This window comes from Lytechinus variegatus, chromosome 6, assembly GCF_018143015.1.
Source record: "Lytechinus variegatus isolate NC3 chromosome 6, Lvar_3.0, whole genome shotgun sequence".
NCBI classification, from domain to species: domain Eukaryota; kingdom Metazoa; phylum Echinodermata; class Echinoidea; order Temnopleuroida; family Toxopneustidae; genus Lytechinus; species Lytechinus variegatus.
In genome coordinates this window covers 30,606,362-30,631,451 of record NC_054745.1, presented here as the reverse complement: position 1 = coordinate 30,631,451, position 25,090 = coordinate 30,606,362, and the positions used below count along the sequence as shown (strand labels likewise).

General features: G+C 35.5%; 1 protein-coding gene across 1 annotated transcript in view; it reads right to left on the bottom strand.

Moving 5' to 3' along the window:
- The window catches only part of LOC121417352 (beta-1,4-galactosyltransferase 5-like), a 50,160-nt gene that overhangs the window by 7,826 nt on the left and 17,244 nt on the right, over positions 1–25,090 (bottom strand). Inside the window, exons 5-6 of the mRNA XM_041611030.1 lie at positions 21,546–21,632; positions 18,928–19,196 (exon numbers count right to left, since the gene is read on the bottom strand). Coding sequence (XP_041466964.1) covers positions 18,928–19,196; positions 21,546–21,632 — 356 coding nt within the window. The remainder of the gene's footprint in view (positions 1–18,927; positions 19,197–21,545; positions 21,633–25,090) is intronic.

Sequence of the window (25,090 nt, the reverse complement as noted above, 5' to 3'; positions counted from 1 at the left end):
AGACTAGACGCGAAGCACCCGATTAGTAATCTATTAATAACTGGAAAAAAAATGGGCAGGGGGGGGGGTTCTCGGCTGAAAATAACATTAAACACAGGAGATATTTCTTGAAAGAAAAGAGGCAAGGGGAAGTGGGAGATGCATGGGGGCTGGTTGACTGTACATGAACGGAAAGCCATGTCACGTGACATGGAATCATCGCGGCAAGAGAAAGGGAAACATTGGGAAGAGGACGATAATCATTGAGGTCAGCAAGAGTTTAAAGCCGGTCTTCCTTGCGCTTTCGTGTGATGTGATGCCGGTTATAGCCTGCCGATACCAGACAAGCAAGGGGAATACCTGAAAAAATATAGTTTCATCTTTGCGGCCAGTGATTCAGCCAATATTTGGCCCCCACCCCCGATATTTTCTTGGTCTGATGCTGCATGGCATTATCGGACTAGGGATCCGTCATTTTTCATAAAACTTGATTTCGTATTAAGATTGCAATAGCAGTTTAACATTATCAAAAATAATTTGTTTGGCTGATACAGTAAAATGAAATTGAAATCATCATTTGTCAGTGTTGTAATAACAAATCGTTAAGAAAAGAGACTCAAGGCCTTTGTAAAAAAGAGCCAAGTTCGCAATATGTTGATTTTATAGAATCTCCATGTTTAAACGCAACTGAATAATAGATAGATAAATGAATGATAAATCAACATTAAATAAACAAATAAATAAACAAATAGATAAATAAATGAATGAATAAATAAATAAATGAATAAATAAATTGATTAACTGATTAATTAATAAATGAATGAATGAACGAATGAATACATAAATAAATAAATAGATTAATAAATAAAAATAAATAGATAAATAAATGAATAAATAAATAAATAAATTTGTTAATAATCAATCAATCAATAGATAATCAGTTGCAATTTCCTTTTTACGCTCTTTTGGTTGGATATTTTTTTCTGAGTTCAGTCAATTTAAACTCTCTTTGACACAGGCTCCTGGCCGAGTGAGAATTTACTACGCAAGAGACAAAATTGTGGAAGTTTCTGCGCGCTTGACCTTTTGTAGTACTTTTAAGTGTTTCCGGTAGCCTCAAGGGCGCTTTGATGCTCCATCCATTTTTTGTTATATCGATGGTCTGACCATGCGGAGTGCAAATCAAATTTTGCTAGCAGTAGGGATCAGAGATTTTGATTTAGAATCCGAGTTCTTGTTCAAGAGTGAAATTCCGAAAACCTTTATTTGCCCCCAACTGCATCAAACAGGGCATCTATCTATCTATCTACATATCTATCCATCTATCTGTTTATATTCTGTCTATAGATATATACATGGATAGATAAATATATAAAAAAGATAATCACACAGGTAGATAGTAATCTATTTTTCTTTCTTTCTTTCTCTCTTTCTTTCTTTTTTTTTTCTTTCTCTCTTTCTTTCTTTTTTTTTTCTTTCTATTTATCTTTCTATGCCCGACCAGTTGAAAAAAGGGTGCCCCGCCAAAAGTTGTTTCCGGACTGTATAACAAATCCACACTTTTCAACTTTTAAAAAGATCCTCCGGATCCAGGATTTTCCAAAAAAAGGGGGGGGGGCACTTTTGTAAGGAAAAATTGGACAAGCAAAAAAAAAGTGTTTCACTACGAAACTGGAAGTCATCATTTTCCAGGAAAAAATGACAGGCAAGAAGAAAAAGTCACATTTCCGCATGCATGGCAAATTCCCATAATTTGTGTGTGCCTCTTTAAAAAAAAAGGGGGAGTGGGGGAATGAACCGAATACAACCCGACCTGGATCCGTCACTGCCCTCATACATTTAGCTGACACGACATACGTGCTATCTGGATTTTCTGTAGTGCTATAAACGTTTTCTGGTTAAGCCTTTTTATGTTTACGGTGGTAGGGATGTGATGTACAACACCACAGTTTTATTTCACTAGCTACTAATTAGCTTTGGCACGTTGTAATCCAAGTCCTGCGATGATTCACGGGGATACCTTACTAGTCGTTTTAAAGCAGCATTCCACTTGACAATAAGTGAAGTTGTTCACACGTGAAAAGTAATTCGCTTCTCAGTACTATAGCTGAACACATTTTGATATCTATACAGACTATGTGAACACGATATTAAACTATTCATACAAGCTATGTGCGAACTTTATAATAGGTGATTAACATCCATGCGTAATTAAAAACCTTGTTGTTTACATTTGTAACACTTTTTTAGACTGTTAAACAATAACTGTTATTTAATTTCACACAAGCTTAGTACACAGTATTAAAAAAGAAGCTATACAGGCTTCTATTTGGACCTTACAGTGGATGTTTAAATGGTTTAAACGAGTGATTATAATCTTATCAAAATTTAACATTAAGCATGCTTGTTAAAGGTGTTAGGCAATTACTGTAAGGCTCATAAGAAACAGCGTTGCGTAAAATTTTGAACATTCATACTATGCATTGAAGCTATGAAAGGCTGCAATATTATACATGATTATTTCTATACATGATCGAAATCATATAGAAACAAGAAAAATCACTTCTTTTGTTCGTGAAAGACATGCATTTGAGGACCATTACTCGTATTTTCTTTCTCTGTTTTTCAATCTCTTATCTTCATCAAAGGAACATTATTATTATTTTTTTATTGATTTGTAAGACATTTTTATTTCAGTTTGAAATGGCGTGGCAAGGCATGATATTTCTTTAAAATCCATTTATCAATCATCTGGCCTTATTGTTAGAAAGCTATCCAATTACTATTGAGTAAATATGATTTATTCAGTGTTTTACGACTCCGGGGGCCGTTTCATAAAGCCGACTCTAGGGAGGACTGGTGATAATTTCTTGTCGTAAATTTGTTCATTAGTTATTATTTAGCGCATAAGAAAGGTTCAACAGTCGCTCTTGAATCGCTCTGAACTTAGGAACAGCTTTTATGAAACACCCACTGGTTTATCTTTTGCATGTGAATTGGGGTGATCGTGACACATGATCGTGATACTAAAAGCGAATCCCCCCGCGCCTCTTCAATACTTTAACTGATTTAGCATGAATCATTTATGGAAAAGATACCCAATGGGCTATCGTTTAGCTTCTAGAAAGATAATATTACATGGAATAATGGAAGTATGATGTGAATTTATCAACGAGATCTAGTACGCGATTTCAGTGCTATGTGTCGCTGAGAAAAAGACCATCTGAACTAAATCGTTTCAATGTATGATATGTACAGGCGTATTGCGGCAAAAGCACCTGCTTTCTGGGTTTTACGCATCCTTCCATTTACATATAATTCAAATACTATATTTTACATTAATTTTTTTGGTACTATATTCATGTTATTATCGATTTGTACATTTTACATGAAAAATGGATGAAATGTCAATCGGAAGAAAAATCAATGTTGAACTGAATTGAATTCGAGCGATTTTTTCCCCAAAGTACATAAACCTTATAGCAGCCAAGACATTGTATATGATCCGAAGTGAAAGAATAACCATACTTCTGAATGGTTACACTTCGTAATTCCGAAACACGTAAATTGCCTATACCTCGATGTTCGTTAATCCGAAAACGTAAAAGGGTTCGTTAATCCGAACATTTGTGGCGTTATTCCGAAGGTTCGTTGTTCCGAAGGTTCGTTAGTCCGAAAACGAAATAAGGTTCGTTGTTCCGAAGGTTCGTTAGTCCGAAAACGAAATGAGGTTCGTTAATCATTACGTTTTTTCGGACTAACGAACCTTCGGAATTACGAACCTCATTTCGTTTTCGGATTAACGAACCTTAGGAATTACGAACCTCACTTTGTTTTCGTACTAGTGAACCTTCGGAATTACGAACCTTATTTTGTTTTCGGACGAACGAACCTTCGGAATTACGAACCTTCGGAATAACGAGTGTAGACCTTCGGAAATACGAACCTTTGGAATATCCGAACCTTCGGAATTACGAATGTATGCGCTTTTGAATGAGCAAGATGATTATGAAGATGATAATGGTAATGATAGTAGATAAAGGAATCGGAATATTATACAGATTGAGCTTTTGTTTTGCCAGGGCATTCCCTTCTTACGCATTTGTTCGACCACTGCAACACTATCAGGGCAAACTGTGGTAAAACAAAACTCGTCCACGTCTAGAAAAGAAAGCTGCAAGGATCTGCACAAAATCAACATTTCTGTCGCCCACTGATCCTCTTTTTCATCGTCTAAAATATATAGGATAGACAGTATGAAATGAATAATATATATCCTGTATATCTATATATATAACTATTGTCATACTTGATTTTAATTACAAAATGCTTCTCCCGTGTTTACCGATTTCTTTTCATGTAGTAACAGCGTGCATTGTCAATATGTATATATATGGAAATAGTTGCAGAAATCAATAAAATGAAATGAAATAAAAGAACGATGCTAATGGGAACAACGATAATGATAATGATGATGATGAACGTGATGATGATGATGATGATGATGATGATGGTGGTGGTGATGATGATGATAATTGTGATGAAGACGATGATGATGGTGATGATGAAAACGATGATGATGATGATGATGGTGACGATGATGAAAACGATGATGATGGTAATGGTGATGGTGGTGATGAAAACGACGACGATGATGATGATTATGATAACGAACAATAATAATGTAATACTGATAATCATATCAATGACACTAAAAATCATTTCAAAATAATGAAAATGGGAACAATACTGTTAAAGACAACGATAAATACTTAGTAAGTATTATGGCAGTGAGTCCAAATTCTGCGCGTGTCCATACATTATTTAAACAACTAGCCAATGTAATTAAATCTGACATCATCAACGTGAAAAGCGACCTAAACTTATCCTCAGGTGAAAGTTTCTTTAGGATGAGTTCAGTATTCATGAAAATATTGACAAAAGATCGGCAAATTTGTCACCGTTAGCGCCCGTTTTAAGGAAATCTGATATTATCAACAAGCATGACGATATCACCCTTTTGCAAGCAGAAATAATGGAGAATGTGAGTTAAATGTGGTACTAACCGATTATATAGCATTTTGCCATCAATCTGATATAAATATGTCACTTTTTGAGCTTGAGTTTTTGTTTAAATCTCCACAAAACTTTGGTACGCGAAGTTAGGTCACACTTTTTCAGAACGGCTTTCCAGCACAGCGCGCATTTGCCGATCGGAATAGAATTTTGCGATCGCAATACCTGCAAAACCCCTTGACCTACTTTACATTTTCGTCCATGATTTTATAGTTTAGGATCTTGCCGTCAATGTGGTAACTATTTCTTGAATTGGTTTTGTATATTTCATGAATATTTTGCGAACAAATCTAAGCATGATGAATATTTTTGGAAAGTCCGTGAAGTTCGGACACCCCATCACACATTCGATGATCATAGTTTCTATCTCTGTTTTGTCTATTTATGTTAATATAATCAGACTTTATAAGTGAATAATGATCTATTTGAGGAGTGAATAGGTTTCACTAGATTAAGAGCTACTTTTACTTCTTGTTGAGTGAAATTCACCACTTCATGCCTACTAGCATGTGAAATTTTGCATAACATCCGTTCTTACGATTTCGTTTACTCTAAATTCACACCAAACCTTTCTAATTGATGTTGAGTGAAAAAATAGCAGAATAGGCTTTCCTGTCGACTTACTACCTGAGCAACCTTAGCAGAAACAAAAAATAATCTTTTTAACAAATGAAATTATGTAAAACATTCGATATTATTATATTCACCCTACACCGCAAAAATTCTGGTGTTGATTTAACACCAGCCCGGAATCTATATCTGTCAACAACAGAAGTGTTAACCAGAGAAGTGTTAAACAACACCGGTTTCGTTTTGGTCTAACACCAGATAGGTGTTTATGCAACATCAATTAGTATTAAGACAGCATCGGCTTGATTCCAAACTGGTGTTGTTTCAATACTTCTCTAGTGCGGACATAGATAGATTCCGGGTTGGTGTTAAATCAACACCGGAGTTTTTGCAGTGTATATTCGTTCCGAATTGAATGGGTCGTGACGTCAATGTCAAGGGAACTTCGGTGTGTTGTATTATATTTCGCCATACTTCTTAATTTTGTTGAAAATCTGAAATAAAATGAATTCGTCATCAATTAATCAAAATCGATTGAAAATTCACTCCTTATTTTCATACATTTTATACAAAATGAATTGTTTTCACTCATACATGTCATACTTCAGAAAAAGTATACAAACATTTATGACAGGCATCTCATTAGGCCAAGGACGTTGGTCCCTACCGTCTCACAAAGGGTTGCGATTGATCCAATTAACCACAACTATGGAAAGCAGCAACGTCAAAATCTATTATTCACGTTTATTCGAAATATTTTATGACGTATATTCATACATTCATTGTTTTCTTGAAAATTCAACTTGCTTCTCTTTGCTTACAACATGTACATAGGACATTGCGCAAATTTCCGCATACATTCGTAATTCCGAAGCTTCGTTATTCCGAAGGTTCGGATATTCCGAAGGTTCGTTATTCCGAAGGTTCGTATTTCAGAAGGTTCGTAATTCCGAAGGTTTGTTAGTCCGAAAACAAAGTGAGGTTCGTAATTCCGAAGGTTCGTTAATCCGAAAAAGAAATGAGGTTCGTAATTCCGAAGGTTCGTTAGTCCGAAAACTAAATGATTAACGAACCTTATTTCGCTTTCGGACTAACGAAACTTCGGAACAACGTACCTTAATTGTTTTCGGACTAACGAACCTTCGGAACATCGAACTTTATTTCGTTTTCGGATTATCGAACCCTCGGAATAACGCCACAAATGTTCGGATTAACGAACCTTTTTACGTTTTCGGATTAACGAACTTCGAGGTATAGGCAATTTACGTGTTTCAGAATTACGAACCTTCAGAATTGTGAAGTGTAACCGCAAATTTCATGTAGAAAAAATGACATTTTAATGGATTTCCATGAGTTGAGATTGATTGGATCAATCGTAACTCTTTGTAAGACGAAACCCAGGTATTGTCTCGTGAAATCATTAGCCGAAGCCCAGTATGTCAATTATAGTCAACATGATGAAAACACCGTCTAACAACACGTGCAAGGAATATTCTATTTTGAGGCAAACGGAAAGAATGCAGCTATGAACGTGATATTGTCTAGGAAGATCATTTTTCCGGCATCCCCAATTAGGCCTACATTTTATGTTATTCAAGTCATTATGATATAATATGTTATTCATGCTTTTCAGTATCCAAGTTGTTGGAGGCGCATACACAGCAAAAACTGTGGTGTTAACCGATGTACATATAGGACCACACCAGTTATTTTACACCGGTGTTAGATTGGTGGTGTTAGTTTTACACCTGTAGGTGTTATTACAACACCTTTTGTTGTTAGATTTACACTCTTTGGTGTTATGTTTAATCTCTAGGGTGTAATTTTAACACCCCAGGGTGTGGTCCTCTATTAACACAAATTGGTGTCAGTTTTAACACCGCAGTTTTTACAGTGTATCCCTACTTGAAAGAACGGTTTCCCACAGTGTGTGTGTGTGTACCACAGTGTGTTCACAGTGTGGAACACATTGTAAAATCACCTTCGCACTGTTAGATTTCAGCATTTCCACAGTGCAGATCACGTATTCATATAGTCGACCGTGTGAACACGCTGTGAACAGTCACACCTGTCGAGGTGTCGATGTCCACAGTGTGACAAAACCTTCACACTGTTGAATTCGAGCATTTTAACAATGCGAATAATATGTTCACATAGTCCACTATGTGAACACACCGTGATCACAATAGTCTGCATGGTTTTCGCAATTCGCGTAGTGCATCATGCAGAGTCTGAATCAGTGAGACTAGCTTCACTATGTACTGTGGCTAACACAGGCAGAGTCTTTGGAGTCTAGTCTTTACTCTAGACCTGTTTTGGTTGAAGTGTCAAATATAAGACTGTGCATTGAAGACTAACTAACCAGACAATACAGAGTCTGGAGTAGTAAGACTAGATTCTCTATGTACTGTGGCTGGCTCTACTCTTATTTGATACTAGTCTTTGGAGTCTAGTCTTTACTCTAGACCTGTAATTGGTTTAAGTGTCAAATATAAGTCTGTGCTTTCAGACTAGCGATCACACTGTTTATACTGTGTAGTATCCAGCGGGGATGGACGTTATATAATTATGTGATATGCAGCATACAAGAACTGTGTATCATAGTGATTATCATTTAAGCATGACAAGTCACACTGTCGAGGTGACCACAGTGTGAAAAAAAACACAATTTTTCTAATTGATGTACAATTAATGCTGGTTCGATACAATTTGTTTTATTTGTTGTCATGATAAACAAGTTTTTATTTTGTTTCTCTTCTTCATATCAATTCATTCAGAAGTTTGATTATAATTACATGTTTACATATAATTCGTCTTCACGTTATTCTGTGTATAGGCACCAGCCAATGTGAAGAACCACTCGACAGAATTTTTAAATCATTTTAGGTGCTCCCCAGGCATTTGCGGTTGCTCGATTTTATATTTCTCTTGTAATGTTTGTATTAAAGCTGTCATGTCTGTTATTATCTTGCCTGGAAATAAAACAAATAAATGATTAAATAATATTTTGTAGAGCGCTTAGAAACGTTTCAAACTCTTAGAAATACAATTTACATTATAATTTTTAATATTTGCAAATACGGTGTAATTATTGAATGGTAAATTGCTTAACCATTTACCTCATTGAGATTGAATAGATTAATTCAATATGGAAAAAGGGGGGGGGGCGTATTTCTTGTGGTGTGACGAACTATTGTACCTACATTTTACATCCTTACGGTTTTAGCAAACAATGGAATAAGAAGATAATGAAAAAGTACATTGTGCCCCGACAAGGTGACTAACTAAGTTAACTTTGTCAGAATCGCTGATATATTCAATACAATATTTCGAAGGCTTAATGTGTGTGTCAAGTGTGGAGAAAATGACTGCATTTTGTATAAATATGTGACCTTCCAGTTCCTCACAGTCTTTGATATCATTGTGATGCGCTTTTGGCATGGAATCCATACTTGAGGGTTAAGATAAGTACCAGTTGTTGTAACGATCTCAAAATGAGTTCGAACAGAATCTAATGAAATTACCACCGAAGTGTTTGTATGTATATACATATGAAATAATATGTGCCAAATAGCTCTAGCATGTTTAGAAGAAAATGCGCAATTGCTGAGAAATGAGCAAAATTAGCACGGAATTCTGTCAAATGTCGCCGGGGTGTTTTTCGAAGCAATATTATTACACTATCCCACATATGCTTTTCTGTGTTAGTGATCATCAGAATTATCGATTTTGAGCTTATATTGGTAATGATAACACAATTTTTGTATTGCGCATTACACCTTACAAAGGTCAAAGAAGGTGAAAAAGCTGCTGGTAATGCTTTAATGATTTTATAAAAATAAGTTAAAAATAATGTACCAGATCTAGGTGTATGAAAATACCGTTGCAATTAACCTTGATTTTAGTCGACTTTCTCAAGAAAGAATTGTCTGATGCAACTACACTGTAAAAACTGTGGTGTTAAACTAACACCAATTGGTGTTAATAGAGGACCACACCCTGAGGTGTTAAAATAACACCTTAGAGATTGAATATAACACCAAAGAGTGTAAATGTAACAACCTTAGGTGTTGTAATAACATCTATAGGTGTAAAACTAACACCACCAATTTAACACGGGTGTAAAATAAATGGTGTGGTCCTCTATGTATACCGGTTAACACCACAGTTTTTGCTGTGTACTGTCTTTTACCATTAAGGGAAAGGTGTATCCTGACGATGAATTTGAGGTATTAGAAAAAACATATGGGTGAAGCTTTCACGAAAACTCATCCAAAAATATGTGAGTTTTGAATTTTCATAGCATTGGTGACCTATTTATTATGAGAGCAGCTCTCTATAAATATCTTGTAATAAAAATTATCAAATCACATTTTTATTGAAACATTAAGGACACAATATTTTTCGTATACATGACGGTATGAAAGTTATCTTCTATATTTGTTATGAAATTTCATTGAACTGTCGATATTGCTTTGAATGTGTACTATTACTTCGATTATATCAAATATATTTTATTTATTTATGTCTTATCTATTTATTTATTTCCGTTCAACAAAATAAACAATTACTCAAAACACAACTTTGCACCTTGTAATTTTATTTTCCAATTATAGTAACTGCACCATCTTTGATAAATATGTATTTTATTCATTTAAGTCAGTTTAATCAACAACATTGAATTTTCCTAGATCATATTGTAGATGTTTATTTCATATCAATCAATCATTTTTATTATTTGATTAAAAGAGAAATGTGTAAAATTTTCTTCAGTTTTTAGCTCGTATCTTTAAGTTTAAAAGTTTGTATACTTCCAAAACAAGGTCTGAACGAGCGGGGCTAGTTTATCCATCCCCTGGATCAGTGTCTAATCAATAATAATAATAATAATAATGATGATGATAACAATTGATTCTTTTTAAATATATATTTCATTGCGTGTCTTATTTTTTTGAGGGGTCCACATTCTACAAGCTTTGCTTTTCAGTGGACCCCTCCATTCTTCTTATGATATATAATTGCATTGATTTAACTATATTTAATGATATTGATTTAAACTTGACATGTATGTTAATTCATATCTAAATCACTTTCGAATATGTATATCATCTTTTTTTCAATATTGAATTTTGTTCATGCTATTATTTAAATTGAATCAATCTAGCTTGTACTTATTTGTATTATTTTGAAGAATGAAAATAGATTGAATTGAATTTTCTAGGAGGATATCCATGGCCGTTATTAAGCGATTATCTTCCCTTTTCTTTTGCAGAGAGAGCATTTCTTTCTTTATTCATTTCATTTGATATCATTTATCAATTATTTTTAGGAGGTGTTGCTATAATTTCATTTATTGCAGCAACCGTTGTATCATTCTTTATTGAGTCAAGCTTTCCCTTCGAATTACTTTCTAAGCACTGTCAAATTACAACTTAAAGTGATTGGTTAACATTGGTTTGACTTTTAAAAAATCTGAGCTAGGTCACACTTGTCACCTGTGTCTGTGATATGTTACAAAAATGAAGCCCAGAAAAATTGCGTTCGAAAATAATTATTTAGTGCTTCAAAAATTTAAATATAAAGTGACCGGAAACACCATCTTAATTTCATCCTATACACTTATGTGTACTATTCAGGTGTCTATAAGACGCCTATTTACAGAATCGGAGTTTGCCTTGTAGTATCCCTAAATTAGACCCCAAAGTAACCAATCTGGAATAAAATTATTGGAAATGGTTTTTCAACTGATTTGAGTAGGTATGGGTGTCAACATTTACCAAAAAAAAGTTAGGAGGAATGCGGGTTGGGGAAAGTGCTTTTTTTCAGGGTCAAAGGTCAATGACCTTTTCATATGTACTGTATAATGGTATCTCTGAGATGGAAAGGCGCAGGTTGGTGATAATGGTGTCAAAATACACAAATTCTTACCAGAATATCAAATAAAATAAAATTAAGTACCTAGAATGCACATTCACCGATAAAATTCAAGGTCAAAGCCTTTCAAAGGTCAATGACCTTTTTTACATTATATACCATACTGTATAATGGTATCTATGAGATGATAAGGTACAGGCTGGCGATCATGGTGTCAAAATGTACAGATTCTTACAAGAAGATAAAATAGAATGAATTCAATTACTTAGAATGAACATTCACCAATAAAATTCAAGGTCAACGCTTATAAAAGGTCAATGACCTTTTTACATTATATATACCATATTGTATAATGGTATCTCTGAGATGAAAAGGCGCAGGTTGTTGATAATGGTGTCAAAATGCACTGATTCTTACAAGAAGATAAATAGAATGAATTCAAGTACTTAGAATGGACATTCACAATAAAATTCAAGGTCAACGCTTATCAAAGTTCAATGACCTTTTTACATTATATATATCATATTGTATAATGGTATCTCTGAGATGGAAAGGCGCAGGTTGGTGATAATGGTGTCAAATGCACTAATTCTTACCAGAAGATCAAATGAAGAAAAAAAATAAGTATATAGAATGTACATTCACCCATAAATTTTAAGGCCAAAGGTCAATTACCTTTTATACATTATATACCATATTATATAATGGTATCTCTGAGATAAAACACCACAGGTTGGTGATCTTGGTGCCAAAATGCAAAGATTAATATTGTACAAGTAGATTAAACAACACCATAATCAGTATAAAGAATAAAGTTTCAACCTTGAATTCCAAGATCAAATGAAATATTATATATATCTGTATGACATAAAAATAACAAACATTTATTCTAATTTTATTTGTGATAATGTAAATAAAGATGGCTAATTTGTAATGAAAACATGGAGGTTTCATAAATTCAGTCTGAAGTAATGAAGGTCATGGAGAATGTATTTAGGGGTCAGAGGTCAATGAACTCTTTCCAAAATATCAGTGGAAATTAAGTAAAAAAAGTTGATAACCAAATAACGCTTCTTCATATACTGTGACGCATTGCCAAAAACAATGAACAAAAATAAATAAAATCGAGTATGTAATTTGAAATTATATTTATCTTAAGTAGCAGCATTTAATGCATCATAATATCTAAATCAAGGTGGTCGTGTCTTTTTCTCTCCAGCGATAGTCCACTCACCTCAGTGCTATAATACATACTATAAACTATTAGCTTAATCTTCTGAAAATGGAAAGGATAGGTCTAACTCTCAGCTAGAATCATCTGAGAGCATTTCCAATCAGCATAGGGATGACGATGAAGATGAAATGAAGGCCATACTTAGAGCTGCAACTTTTGTCATAGTAAATAGCATGTATCTTAACTTCAACAAAGATGAATTCCCGTATTATTATTAATTACCTCTCATTGCGAGCTGCCAGAATCTCTTGAGATGCTATAATGCTGCAGGACAAAACTTCGTATCTGCTCTCTAGCTGCCGTACGTCACCCATGATGCTATTTCTACTAGGTATCAATTTGTACAAGGATCATGTATTTGGTCCAGAACAACTGATTGTTACCATGCACAAATTAGGCATAAAAATAAAATTCAAAAGGAGATAATAGCTTACAGGTAGACATCCGTCGACCTAACAAAACTCCTACAGCACCACTTCCAGTTCTTGAGGATCAAGCTGTGCAACGTATCCGTAATATAGATCCTGGTCTGATATCCCTTGACAGAACATAAGGCTTTCATTGAATGGGCCAGATCAAAGTCCTGAAAATCTCAGAAGGTTTTCAAGAGTTTGATTACTCTTTGCCGAAATTGAGACACTTAACTTCATTTACTATGACCAAAGCTGCAGCTATAATGATTGCCTTATTATAATTATTCATCATTGTCCCTGGCTATATAAAAAATGTTCTTGGATGATGCATGCCATTAGGGTTAGGCCTATCCTTTCCATTTACAGATTAAGTTATAGTTTATAGAATTGATTGTAGCATTTCAAGGTTTACCGTAATAGTGACCTATTGCTTCAGAGAAATTGGTACCTTGATTTAGATTTATAAAATGCATATCTTAATAATGCTACTTTAGAAAACTTCACCATTTCAAATTATATCAAACATAATTTTTTTTTACACTTTTGGCAATGTATATATTAAAAAGTTTTATTTGATCTCAATTTCATCTCGAACTTGTATTTTGACATCATCATTGGTCAAAGAATCAACTATTAAATTTCTGTTAATTTCCCAAGCAGGTCAGTCTTTTTCCCATCAGAATCACTATATACCTACATGCCACAATAAAGTTATCGGCCTATTTACTTAAATGCCCTGTCATTATTGACAAAGTTGATTGACCTATAACCCCTAAATATATTTTTCATGGCCATCATTTATCCTTATTTCAGAGTAAAATTATCAAACAAGCAAGTTTTCATTACAAATAGCTATCTTTCTTTCTACTATTCACAAATAAAATGTGAATATGATGGATTAATTTCTTGGGGGGAATCTTGCATGGATATATGAATATTTATTAACTTTTGACCTTTGACTTTGGATTTTAAAGGCGAAGGATAATTCTTTATTATTATTTTGTGCATTTTTATCTTCTTGCAAAAATTGCTTTTGACACCAAAATCACCAACATGCGTTTTATCTCAGAGATACCATTATACGATATATAGCCTATTAAGGTCATTGACCTTTGACCTTCAACTTTATGGATTAATATGCATTCTGGGTACTTAATTTCATTTTTTTTTTTAATCTTTCTGTAAGAACCTCTGCATTTTGACACCAAGATCACTAACCCGTGCATTTTCATCTCAGAGATACAAGTCTACCGTATATGGTATATAATGTAAAAAAGGTAATTGACCTTTGAAACGCTTTGACCTTGAATTGCATTGGTGAATGAGCATTAAATGTACTTGATTTTATTTCATTTGATCTTCTTGTAAGAATCTGTCCATTTTGACACCAAGATCACCAACCTGTGCCTTTTCATCTCAGAGATACCATTATACCGTATGATGGTATATCATGTAATAAAAGGTCAATGACCTTTGAAATGCTTTGGCCTTGAATTTTATTGGTGAATGAGCATTAAATGTACTTGATTTTATTTCATTTGATCTTCTTGTAAGAATCTGTGCATTTTGGACACCAAGATCACCAACCTGCGCATTTTCATCTCAGAGATACCATTATACCTTATATGGTACATAATGTAAAAAAAAGGTCATTGACCTTTGAAAGGCTTTGACCTTGAATTTCATTGGTGAATGAGCATTTTATGCACTTGATTTTATTTCATTTGAACTTCTTGTAAGAATCTGTGCATTTTGACACCAAGATCACCAACCTGCGCCTTTTGATCTCAGAGATACCATTGTACCGTTTATGGTACATAATGTAAAAAAATGTCATTGAACTTTGAAAGGCTTTGACCTTGAAAGTTTTGGTTAAAGTGCATTCTAGGTACTTAATTTTATTTTATTTGATATTCTAGTAAGAATTTGCATATTTTGACACCATTATCAACAACCTGCGCCTTTCCATCTCAGAGATACCATTATACAGTATATATGAAAAGGTCATTGACCTTTGACCTTGAAAAAAGCACTTTCCCCAACCCGTATTCCTCCTAACTTTTTTTTGGTAAATGTTGACACCCATACCTACTCAAATCAGTCAAAAAACCATTTCCAATAATTTTATTCCAGATGGTTACTAATTACGGGATACTATAGTAGTTTTAGCTTTTCATTCTCAATAATGGTTGTTTTCAGGGTTTATTAGTTCTAATACACGCACTTGTACACATGTTTCATCTTGGTTTGAGAATTTTTTAAAGCAGCTGCTCACAAAGTTAAACATTACCTTTAAAGGACTCAACGGTAAAAAAAAATCCCGACATCACTTGAAAAATGCTTCATCCCTGCATATTTACAGTTTACTTGGTTTACGCGTTTACATAGTAACTATCACCATGGTCCATACATGCTATCACCCGGTGGAATGTAATTTTAGTCGACTTCCGCCTACGGTATGCTCTAGCTCATTCCATGACGTCACAATGTCCAGTAAGACGTAATTAGAAGACAATCATGTGCGGAAGTTGCCGAGTTTGTGATCGGTTGCCAATTCAAACCATTTAAAAACCTTTACTCACAGTAACACAAATGCAAGGTCGGTCTTTGCCTCGCCTTGGAGCTGGCATTCTTGGCAACAGGGGTCGTATTGTCTTGACAGGACTTAGCGTTCATGTCCTTATCAATAGTCCTGATATTACACTCTTTTAAACACCTTATTAGGTTGGTCAATGCATATATCATTAATAATAGTAATGATGATAATAAAGATTGATATACTATTCGCACAATATAAACAAAAGCTCCCTCTATGCGCAAACAAATGAATTATTTATCGTTGCGTTGCAATGTGTACAAACATGAGAAAGCATGAGGCGTCGTGGTCTACAGTGTACGACTCTCCTCTTTCAATCAGAGGGACGTGGGTTCGAATCCCAGCCACGGCGTGTTTTCCTTCAGCAGGAAATATACCCACATTGTGCTGCACCCGACACAGGTGGGGGGTGAATGGGTACCCGTTGGAATTTATTTATTGACGCTTCAGCTGCGGCCAGGGTAATACACTAATATAATTGGACAATATTATTTTTGTTCAATAATCATTTGTGCTTATTCGTAATGATTATGCAACACTCTGTACAAACATCTTTGTGGAATTAATTATTTTTGACAAATTTAAAGAGCATTCAGGGTCAATAAAAAGTAACAAAAATGTTTGCATAATAAAATCAATATTCATTAGACTTGCCATTCTATTCTAGCACATGGTATATTCGTGTCAGCCAATAACCAACACAGTTTGTTTTTAAGAGAAGAAATGTTTTGAATATGGAACCTTCTCTGTTTATGCATATTTCAAAGGCCGAGTAACCCTTACCCTAACCTTCATTCATTTATCAATAATTATGAAAATCAGAGACAACTTTTGCCTCCTTTATACCTTACAATATTTTAAACAGCCATGCTTAATTTATTGAGAATTAAATATTAAAATTAAACTTTTTAAAAAAGATTTTAAACACTTTAAAACCGTTTAGACAATTTCACAGTGTGAAGGTGATTTTACATTGTGTCCAAAACACTGTGGGGGACTGTATTCTTTTCTGTATGGTTTAACTGTGTATATGGTTAAAACACTCGCATCAAACAATGACCACCCGCTCATCATACCAGAAAATTACGATTAAGATGAAAACAAATCGATTTTACTTTTTATTCTATTGTAGTTATAATGATGATATTTTACACTGTTAGAAAAAATAAAAGAAGTTCCTGCAGCAGAGTCTCGAGAACACCTGTAATCTTACCGACTTGCGTAATCTTACAGGAAATTGGTATTTGATGTATGGAATCTTACAAATTTCCTTGAATAAAACACCCTTTTCCCCTTTTTAAACAGACCTGTTCTGTTAAATTGCAGAAAAATTCTTGTTTTATGAATTTACAGAATGATTATTACGCAATTCGGTAAGATTACAGGTGTTCTCGAGACTCTGCTGCAGGAACTTCTTTTATTTTTTCTAACAGTGTAGGTCCATGAATACTTTACTTTTGTTATTGGTTTCTTAGTGACTTTGGTTTCTTTCTTATGTCTTTTTTTTCTCATTGAATATTATACAGTATGTATTTTTGTTGACAGTTTCATTTCGTTTTATTTCAGTTCTGTTGAATTTTGACATGCAAAATAATTAAATCAATCAATCGCTTTTATTCTCGCTTTGTTATGTGTCCTAGTTCATATGGATACAGGGCCCCTTGGTCGAGCAGGTTTTATAAATGAAAGGGCTAACCTGTTAAAATAAAACGACAAATAAATTAGAATAATATTCGGAATGATTTTACGGTGGTTTACCCCCTCTGATTATTGTTTTTCTTTCTTTTTTCTGTGCGTGTGCGCATGTGTGTGGGTGTGTGTATGTGATTGTGTTCATAGGAAACTGTGGCTGTACAGGTCAAGGAAGTCTTAATTACTCATCCCTGCCTTCCAGTGATACAATGTACACGGCTAATATTTAATCAAAGAAAACCTCCAAAATCATGTTCGTACTATCGGCGGGGGAGGACGTAGCCTTTCTACAAGGCCCTGTCAGAAACTGAGAGACGAGTAAGAAAACAAAAATCGCTCAAAGCCGGGCGAACGAGCTACATGTAGCGACTGAAGCGTGGAAATTAAAACAAAACCGTGGACTGAAGTCGCTCGTTAACGCATTCATCCGGGTTTCGCCAGCTCTCTTCTTCGACCGCTAGTCTCGTTTCAGCGACAGTCTACTCGACGAAGATTATAGCCAAGTCACGAAACATTGTCAAAAAGGCTAGGGACCCTTGCCTAAGGAGGACGGAGCAGGCACTTGCCTGTCTCACCCATTTTGCGAAAAACCTATAGCGTTCTCTATTACAAATTTTCACGAATTAAAATCAACACGGCACAGCCCCCCCCCCCAAAAAAATACTCTGTACATGTATTGCGTCTTATCTATAGGCCTACTGATCAAATAAGCCAAAAAATAAATGACGTAATCATTATGTTTACCTGTGAATGGCGCAATAATTATGTTTACCTGTGAATAGCGGGTACATTATATTCTTCTTTAAATGAAAGCATCGTAAAAAAATGTATTATATATCAAAGGGCTTCCCTGCACGACATCATATCTGCACATGCGACCTACATGTACCTCTTTGTGACGTCATTTATTTTTATCACGTATTGCATTCCATTGCTTATTGCAGCATTGTCTGTACCACGTATAATTGGCGCAATGTGAAGACCATGCAGTATATAACCCGGGCCCGTAACTCACAAAACTCAATCGCAATTTGATTTTCATCCAATGAAATGCGTGTATTAGAGACTTGCGCTTTAACTTTTTTTAGTTGTGACTGACCGCAAGTCTTTGTGCACCAGGGCCCATGGGAAATGATGCAGGATTACAGGCAAATTACACGCCTTTCATGCATCTTTAAAACGCCTCATCCAGCAGGGGAGGGGGGGGGGTCCAATTCGGAGGGGTATTTTTATTAAATGAAAAATTTGAGAGAAAAAAGAAATGGTTTCACTACAAAATCGGGGTCATTTTGTATACAAAAAAATGACAAGCAAAAAAAAAAAGAAGAAAGAAAAAAGGTCATCACTTGAAAAAGCATGACATATTTTCATTGTTTCAGGTGTGTTATTAAGGGGGGGGGGCACGGTGCCGAAAGTGCCCCTACCCGGATCCGTCAGTGTGATAAATTTCATGAAGAAAAAAGTAAATAATATAACAAGATTGAGAGTCTTACCTTCCATTTAGGCTTACAATTTGTAGGTTTCCACCTTCCCCCTGGAGAATAGGTGTAATTTCCTATTTGTATACCGCCTTTTTCGGCCTCAATGAATGCTGTATGGTTTTTATAGTACGGTGTTAATTTATCAGACGATGACGTCATCAAGGCTGCGCTTACACTCTCTACGTACGTTTCTGCGCAGGAACGATCGTCACCAAATACGATATCTTCGATAGATGCAATATCGATACTTGATACATTGACTTGATAGCTTTTGTTGAGTTCTAATATGAAGAGAAAAGATAAATGAAATTTAACGAACATTTATAAGATGATAAGGTGCTCTACAGTGTTATTTCAAGATGAATCATTGTATGTAGGCCTTCATGTATTGTTAAATTAAATATTACCCATTTGGTCAAACTAGGACGTTTTTTTTTCTTTCTAAATTTATTTCTCTAAAAATATTGTAATTAGACATACGTAGGTTTCGATCAATTGGATTTTTATGTATTTGTATTGCAAAGTAAATGCATTTGATTTTGGCTTTTAAATATTTATTAAAAAGAAAATGAGAACAAGTTGCACATGATAAACATCTCAATTTTGATTACCCTAGCATTCAAGGATTTCATTTTATACATTCTACAATGACTCACACGCTTTCAGTTATTAAGAAGTGTATTAATTTTCATGCTATCCTCTGTGAAAATGCTGTCAAATTTATTTGTAAGTTTGTAGTAAATAATGCTCGTTGAATCGCATTGTGGGGTATTCAATCTTGGTACGCACGTGTGCGGGCGAGATGAGCGTGCATGTGTATGATGGTGTGTGTGTGTGTGATGTTTTAAGCGTGTGGGCTGTGCGTTAGAATGGATGAGTGTGCATGTGTTGTGTGATAGTATGAGCGTGTGTGTGAGATTGTATGAGTGGGGTGCGTGCAGGTGTGAGTGAGCGTGTGTGTTTAAAAAAAGTGTGTGTGGGTAATGGTAAGTGTGTATGGGTGTGTGTGAGATCATGTGAGATGATATGAGTGTGTGGGTTGTGTGTGAGATATAGTATGAGCGTGTGGGGTGCGTGCAGGTGGGTGTGAGCATGTGTGTGTGTGGGTGGTGGTAAGTGTGTGTGGTGTGTGTGACATCATGTGAGATGATATGAGTGTGTGGGTTGTGTGTGAGATAGTATGAGCGTGTGGGTGGCCTGTAAGATGGGATAAACATGTGGTGTGCGTATGTGTGTAAGGGCGGCGTCATGGTATTTTATCATGGGGTTATAGACAACCTCAAGATACGATATAGTTATTTCTCAATTAAAAAAAGGTACAGTACACGCGACTGTATATACAGTCCTATTTTATATTCTCTAAATTTCTATCCATTATTTTCTTTTTCTTTATTGTTTTCTAACCATTTTCACACTTGTGTGTGTTAGTGTTATGGTTTGTGTGTACGTGTGCGAGTGTACCACTGCGACAATAAAATGGTAGGAAAACGGTTTTAAACGATCGGGGGAGGGGTCCCTACATCCCCTTGTCTATATGTCATCAAGCCTTTTATAATGAGGACTAAATACTGTTATACAGAATTGACACGTCATTCAATCCCTCTGATAAAAGCTACATAAGAAATTGTCATTTTGATATAAGGAGAGTTTAGCAATTGCCAATATTGATTGTTGTAACACCCTATCTAACGATATTACTTGTCATATAAATGTTGATAAATTGATAAAATTGCTAATGTTTTAATGACGTTTACATGCTCACTTGATTGATGGCATTAATTACAAATTAATTGATTAATGGGTTGTTTATTCTTGCTATTTTCTATGACATTGAATCCGTTTATTATCAAATGTTCAGTAATTAATATTAACCCTCATCAATTTAATTTCGATCATTAGCCATGGATTGCACGGGTCATTTGCGACATGTATTGTCCGAATAGCTTTGCCAAAAAAATGATAAAATCTGGTATGATTTTTAAAGCATACTTGCCTACCGTCTGAACACTACATGTGGTAGCGAATGAAAATTTACATATACAATATTTTTCCCCCTAAACATGCTAAAGGTCAAGTCCACCCCAGAAAAATGTTTATTTGAAGAAATGGTGAAAAATCCAACTAGCACAACGCTGTAAATTTCATCAAAATCGGATGTAAAATAATAAAGTTATGACATTTTAAAGTTTGGCTTATTTTTCACAAAACAGTTATATGCACAACTCTGTAACATGCATGAGACAGTCAATGATGTCCCTCGCTATTTCTTTTCTTTTTTTTGGTTTTAATGACACAGTATCTCATCTTTTACAGATTTGATAATAAGGAACAACTGAACCAAATAGTATTAAACAATGCTAATTCCACATGTTCATGGAGGAATTAATCGTTGTTTCACTTGACCATTAGGAGAAAATTAGAATATTTCATATAGTATATATATTTTTCTCTTTTCATTCGAATCAACTAATCGTTGGCATGTGGTTGGGGTGGACTTTTCCTTGAAAACGTTGGAGACTTAAAAGGCATCAATGAAAGTTAACTGTTCAAACGTTACAACACACACACACGTAACTTTATGTTTGATATTATATGATTACGAATTAGATATGATATGAAGCCTTGCATACCAAATCTTGAATGCGTAGTACATTTTGCGTCAGATGATGGCTGGTTTTTATGTCCATCCTGCCTTGAGCTAGTAGTACAAGCACAGTCTGAAAATAAAACAAGTGAAGAAAAAGACGATAAAATTGCTGATTGACGTGACAAGATATACCGCCCTTTCACACGGCTAAAAAGATCGTAATTCTAATGATGATTCCGGTGAAAAATAAGGCTAATGATAAATATTTAGCACGTGTGAAACCAAACTAGAACATGATTAGAATCACGAACGCTAATCACAGTCACGATTACAGTGGCTATCATTATTACAATGGTGTTTTAAGATTCACGCGTGAAAAGGCCCTAAATCCAAACGATAACACGGACAGAATGAAAACAATGACCATGATGACAATGGTCAAGAGAACGATGCCAAAATTGTCACGTGGGAAGTGACTTTTTTTTTATTATTTAACTACTGCTGCTCGACACCAAATAAGGAATACGTAAAAACTGAGGTTTACATTTATGAAAGATTTAATCAAAGCTCTTAAATCATTCGGTGGTTTCCTTTGATTTCTTTTACAATGAGTTACATGAAAATATACATGGATATGGATTATGGATAACAAAATATAACTTAACTTAAACGGTAATATCGTTGATGTGAGCCACCATCACCATATCTGGTCTGACACGCCCCACTTGGCCCTGGTGGTCGGTCCAGTTCCTGGCCTCCGCAGGTTGCGATGTCTCTTCTCCACTCGGCCTCGGCCTCCGCAGACTGTGTTACCCCTCGATGAGTATAGCCCCCAGATAAGAGAGATGTGGCTTCAACGAATTAGTGGACGAGATCGAGCCCCCAATGATGACATGAAGTATGTAGGTTGTTGTCGGTCAGACAACTGACAAGTTCTCGGTACCATCCCATGTGTAACGGGTTAGTCGAGCTTTACAATGCGGTTGTGAAATCGGCTTTGAAACGGTTATGCTCCGAAGAACCGTCTCAGTGGGATAGATACCTCCCGGCTCTATTGTTTGCTTTACGAGAAGCGCCGAGTTCGAGCTTGGGGTTTTCCACGTTTGAACTATTATATGGGAGATATGTTCGTGGCCCATTGGACTGCCTGAAAGAATTGTGGACGGCAGATAAGTTAGAGCCTGAACTTAAGAGTGAATATGAATATGTCATAGAATTGAGAGATAGGTTAATCAAGTCTTGGCAAATTGCGCAAGAAACACTGAAGTCTTCTGCGAAACGGTACAAGGGGTACTATGATAGGAAAGCTAGGACTAGAAAGTTGAATGTAGGTGACGACGTGCTCATTCTCCTTCCGACTGAGCACAATAAATTGTTGGTGAGATGGCAAGGTCCCTACAAAATCAGAGGAGTCAAATTTGACTATGATTATATAGTAGATGTTGAGGGTGTAGCTAAGACGTATCACATCAATTTATTGAAGAAATATCATAGTCGTCCAGTGAACACACCCGTTGTTGGTTGCTTTGAAGTTGATGATGATGATGAGGTCATTCAGCTCATGGATGAGGTCATGGAAGTTGAAGAGATGACCGAACTTAATTCTGAGTTGGGTAATGAAATGCCTAAAATGCCTAGTTCAACTCAAAAGGAGTTTGTAGATAGTGTTGAGAAAGATTCAGCTTTGGGTGAAAATGAGAAGATGCAAGTTCAAAAGATCCTTTGTGAATATCAAGACGTATTCACTGATATCCCTAAAAAGACAAACGTATCTAAGCTAAGATAGATAGTAGTAGTAGAGGGGCTCTTGAGGATCTGATATTGCGAGAGCAATTTTTGACTGATTGTCCAAAGGAGGTTGCTAGGTTCATTAAGGAACGAAAATGCATGAAGATGCAAGTTCAAAAGATCCTTTGTGAATATCAAGACGTATTCACTGATATCCCTAAAAAGACAAACGTATCTAGTTGTGAAATCTTGCTAACCACCAATCAACCCATACGATCTCCACCGCACAGAGAACCACCTAAGCCAGAATAGACTACAGATGTTCGTATAGGCAGTCTAAGTTATAACTGAGGGACTACGTCGGTGACGAGATAACGACCCCAGCTGCCGCCGGTTCTCCACCGACATGACTGGTCAAACTTCATGTCATCATTGGGGGCTCGATCTCGTCCACTAATTCGTTGAAGCCACATCTCTCTTATCTGGGGGCTATACTCATCGAGGGGTAACACAGTCTGCGGAGGCCGAGGCCGAGTGGAGAAGAGACATCGCAACCTGCGGAGGCCAGGAACTGGACCGACCACCAGGGCCAAGTGGGGCGTGTCAGACCAGATATGGTGATGGTGGCTCACATCAACGATATTACCGTTTAAGTTAAGTTATATTTTGTTATCCATAATCCATATCCATGTATATTTTCATGTAACTCATTGTAAAAGAAATCAAAGGAAACCACAGAATGATTTAAGAGCTTTGATTAAATCTTTCATAAATGTAAACCTCAGTTTTTACGTATTCCTTATTTGGTGTCGAGCAGCAGTAGTTAAATAATAAAAAAAGTCACTTCCCACGTGACAATGAGGATGACAAACAAAAACAACAATAATGATGTTTAGCCCCCTCCCCGTCCTTCTGAGTATTAGGAAAGACCGGTCTACACTGCAAAAACTCCGGTGTTTATTTAACACCAGCTCGGAATCTACTGTTGATCAACACCAGTTTGGTTTTGGCCTAACACCAAATATGTGTTTATACAACACCAATTAGTATTAAAACAGCATCGGTTTGATTCCAAACTGGTGTTGTTTCAATACTTCTCTGGTGTGGACAAATATAGATTTCGGGCTGGTGTTAAATCAACACCGAGTTTTTGCAGTGTAGAGGTTCAATTTTCAGCCCTTTCAATCACATGGAGACCTGTTTCAGCCCATGCAACAGGTAACGGAGAATGACCAATGCAATTATAAGGATTTCAGGAGGCTGGAAGAATAAATGGATTTAATGGCCCGTATTCTGAAGTCGGGTTTAACTTAAACTCAGGTTTAAATTTGTGGTTTAAATATGGATAGTCAATCGTTTAATACATAAATCACTATTACATATTTCAGCTCATTTGGCTTTCAAATCCTTCATAATTGTCTAGGAAGTATAAAATGATGATTGTCTTTACCATCGATGAATCAGGAAAGAGCATGGTAAACATAAGAAACAACAACTTGATAAGAATTTTGACACTTTTGGCTTCTTATAATTTTAGCACAGAGTTAGACCATGGTCTAAGCTAAACCTGACTTCAGAATACGGGCCTATGACACTAACCGCCCTTTCAAAAGTTTAAAATGAAAATCATAATTTGACTGATGATTCCAGTGAAAAATACGGCTAATGACGAATATTTGGCACATGTGAAACCAAACTAGAATCACGAACGCTAATCACAATCACGAATTCAAGTTCTACTCTGGAGGTGAATCAGAAGAAAAAAAAACACTGAAAATTCGATCAAAATCGGAAAAGATTAAAGGATTAAAGATGTGCATTATTACAATGGAACAGCTCTATGGCACGTCTTCATGGATA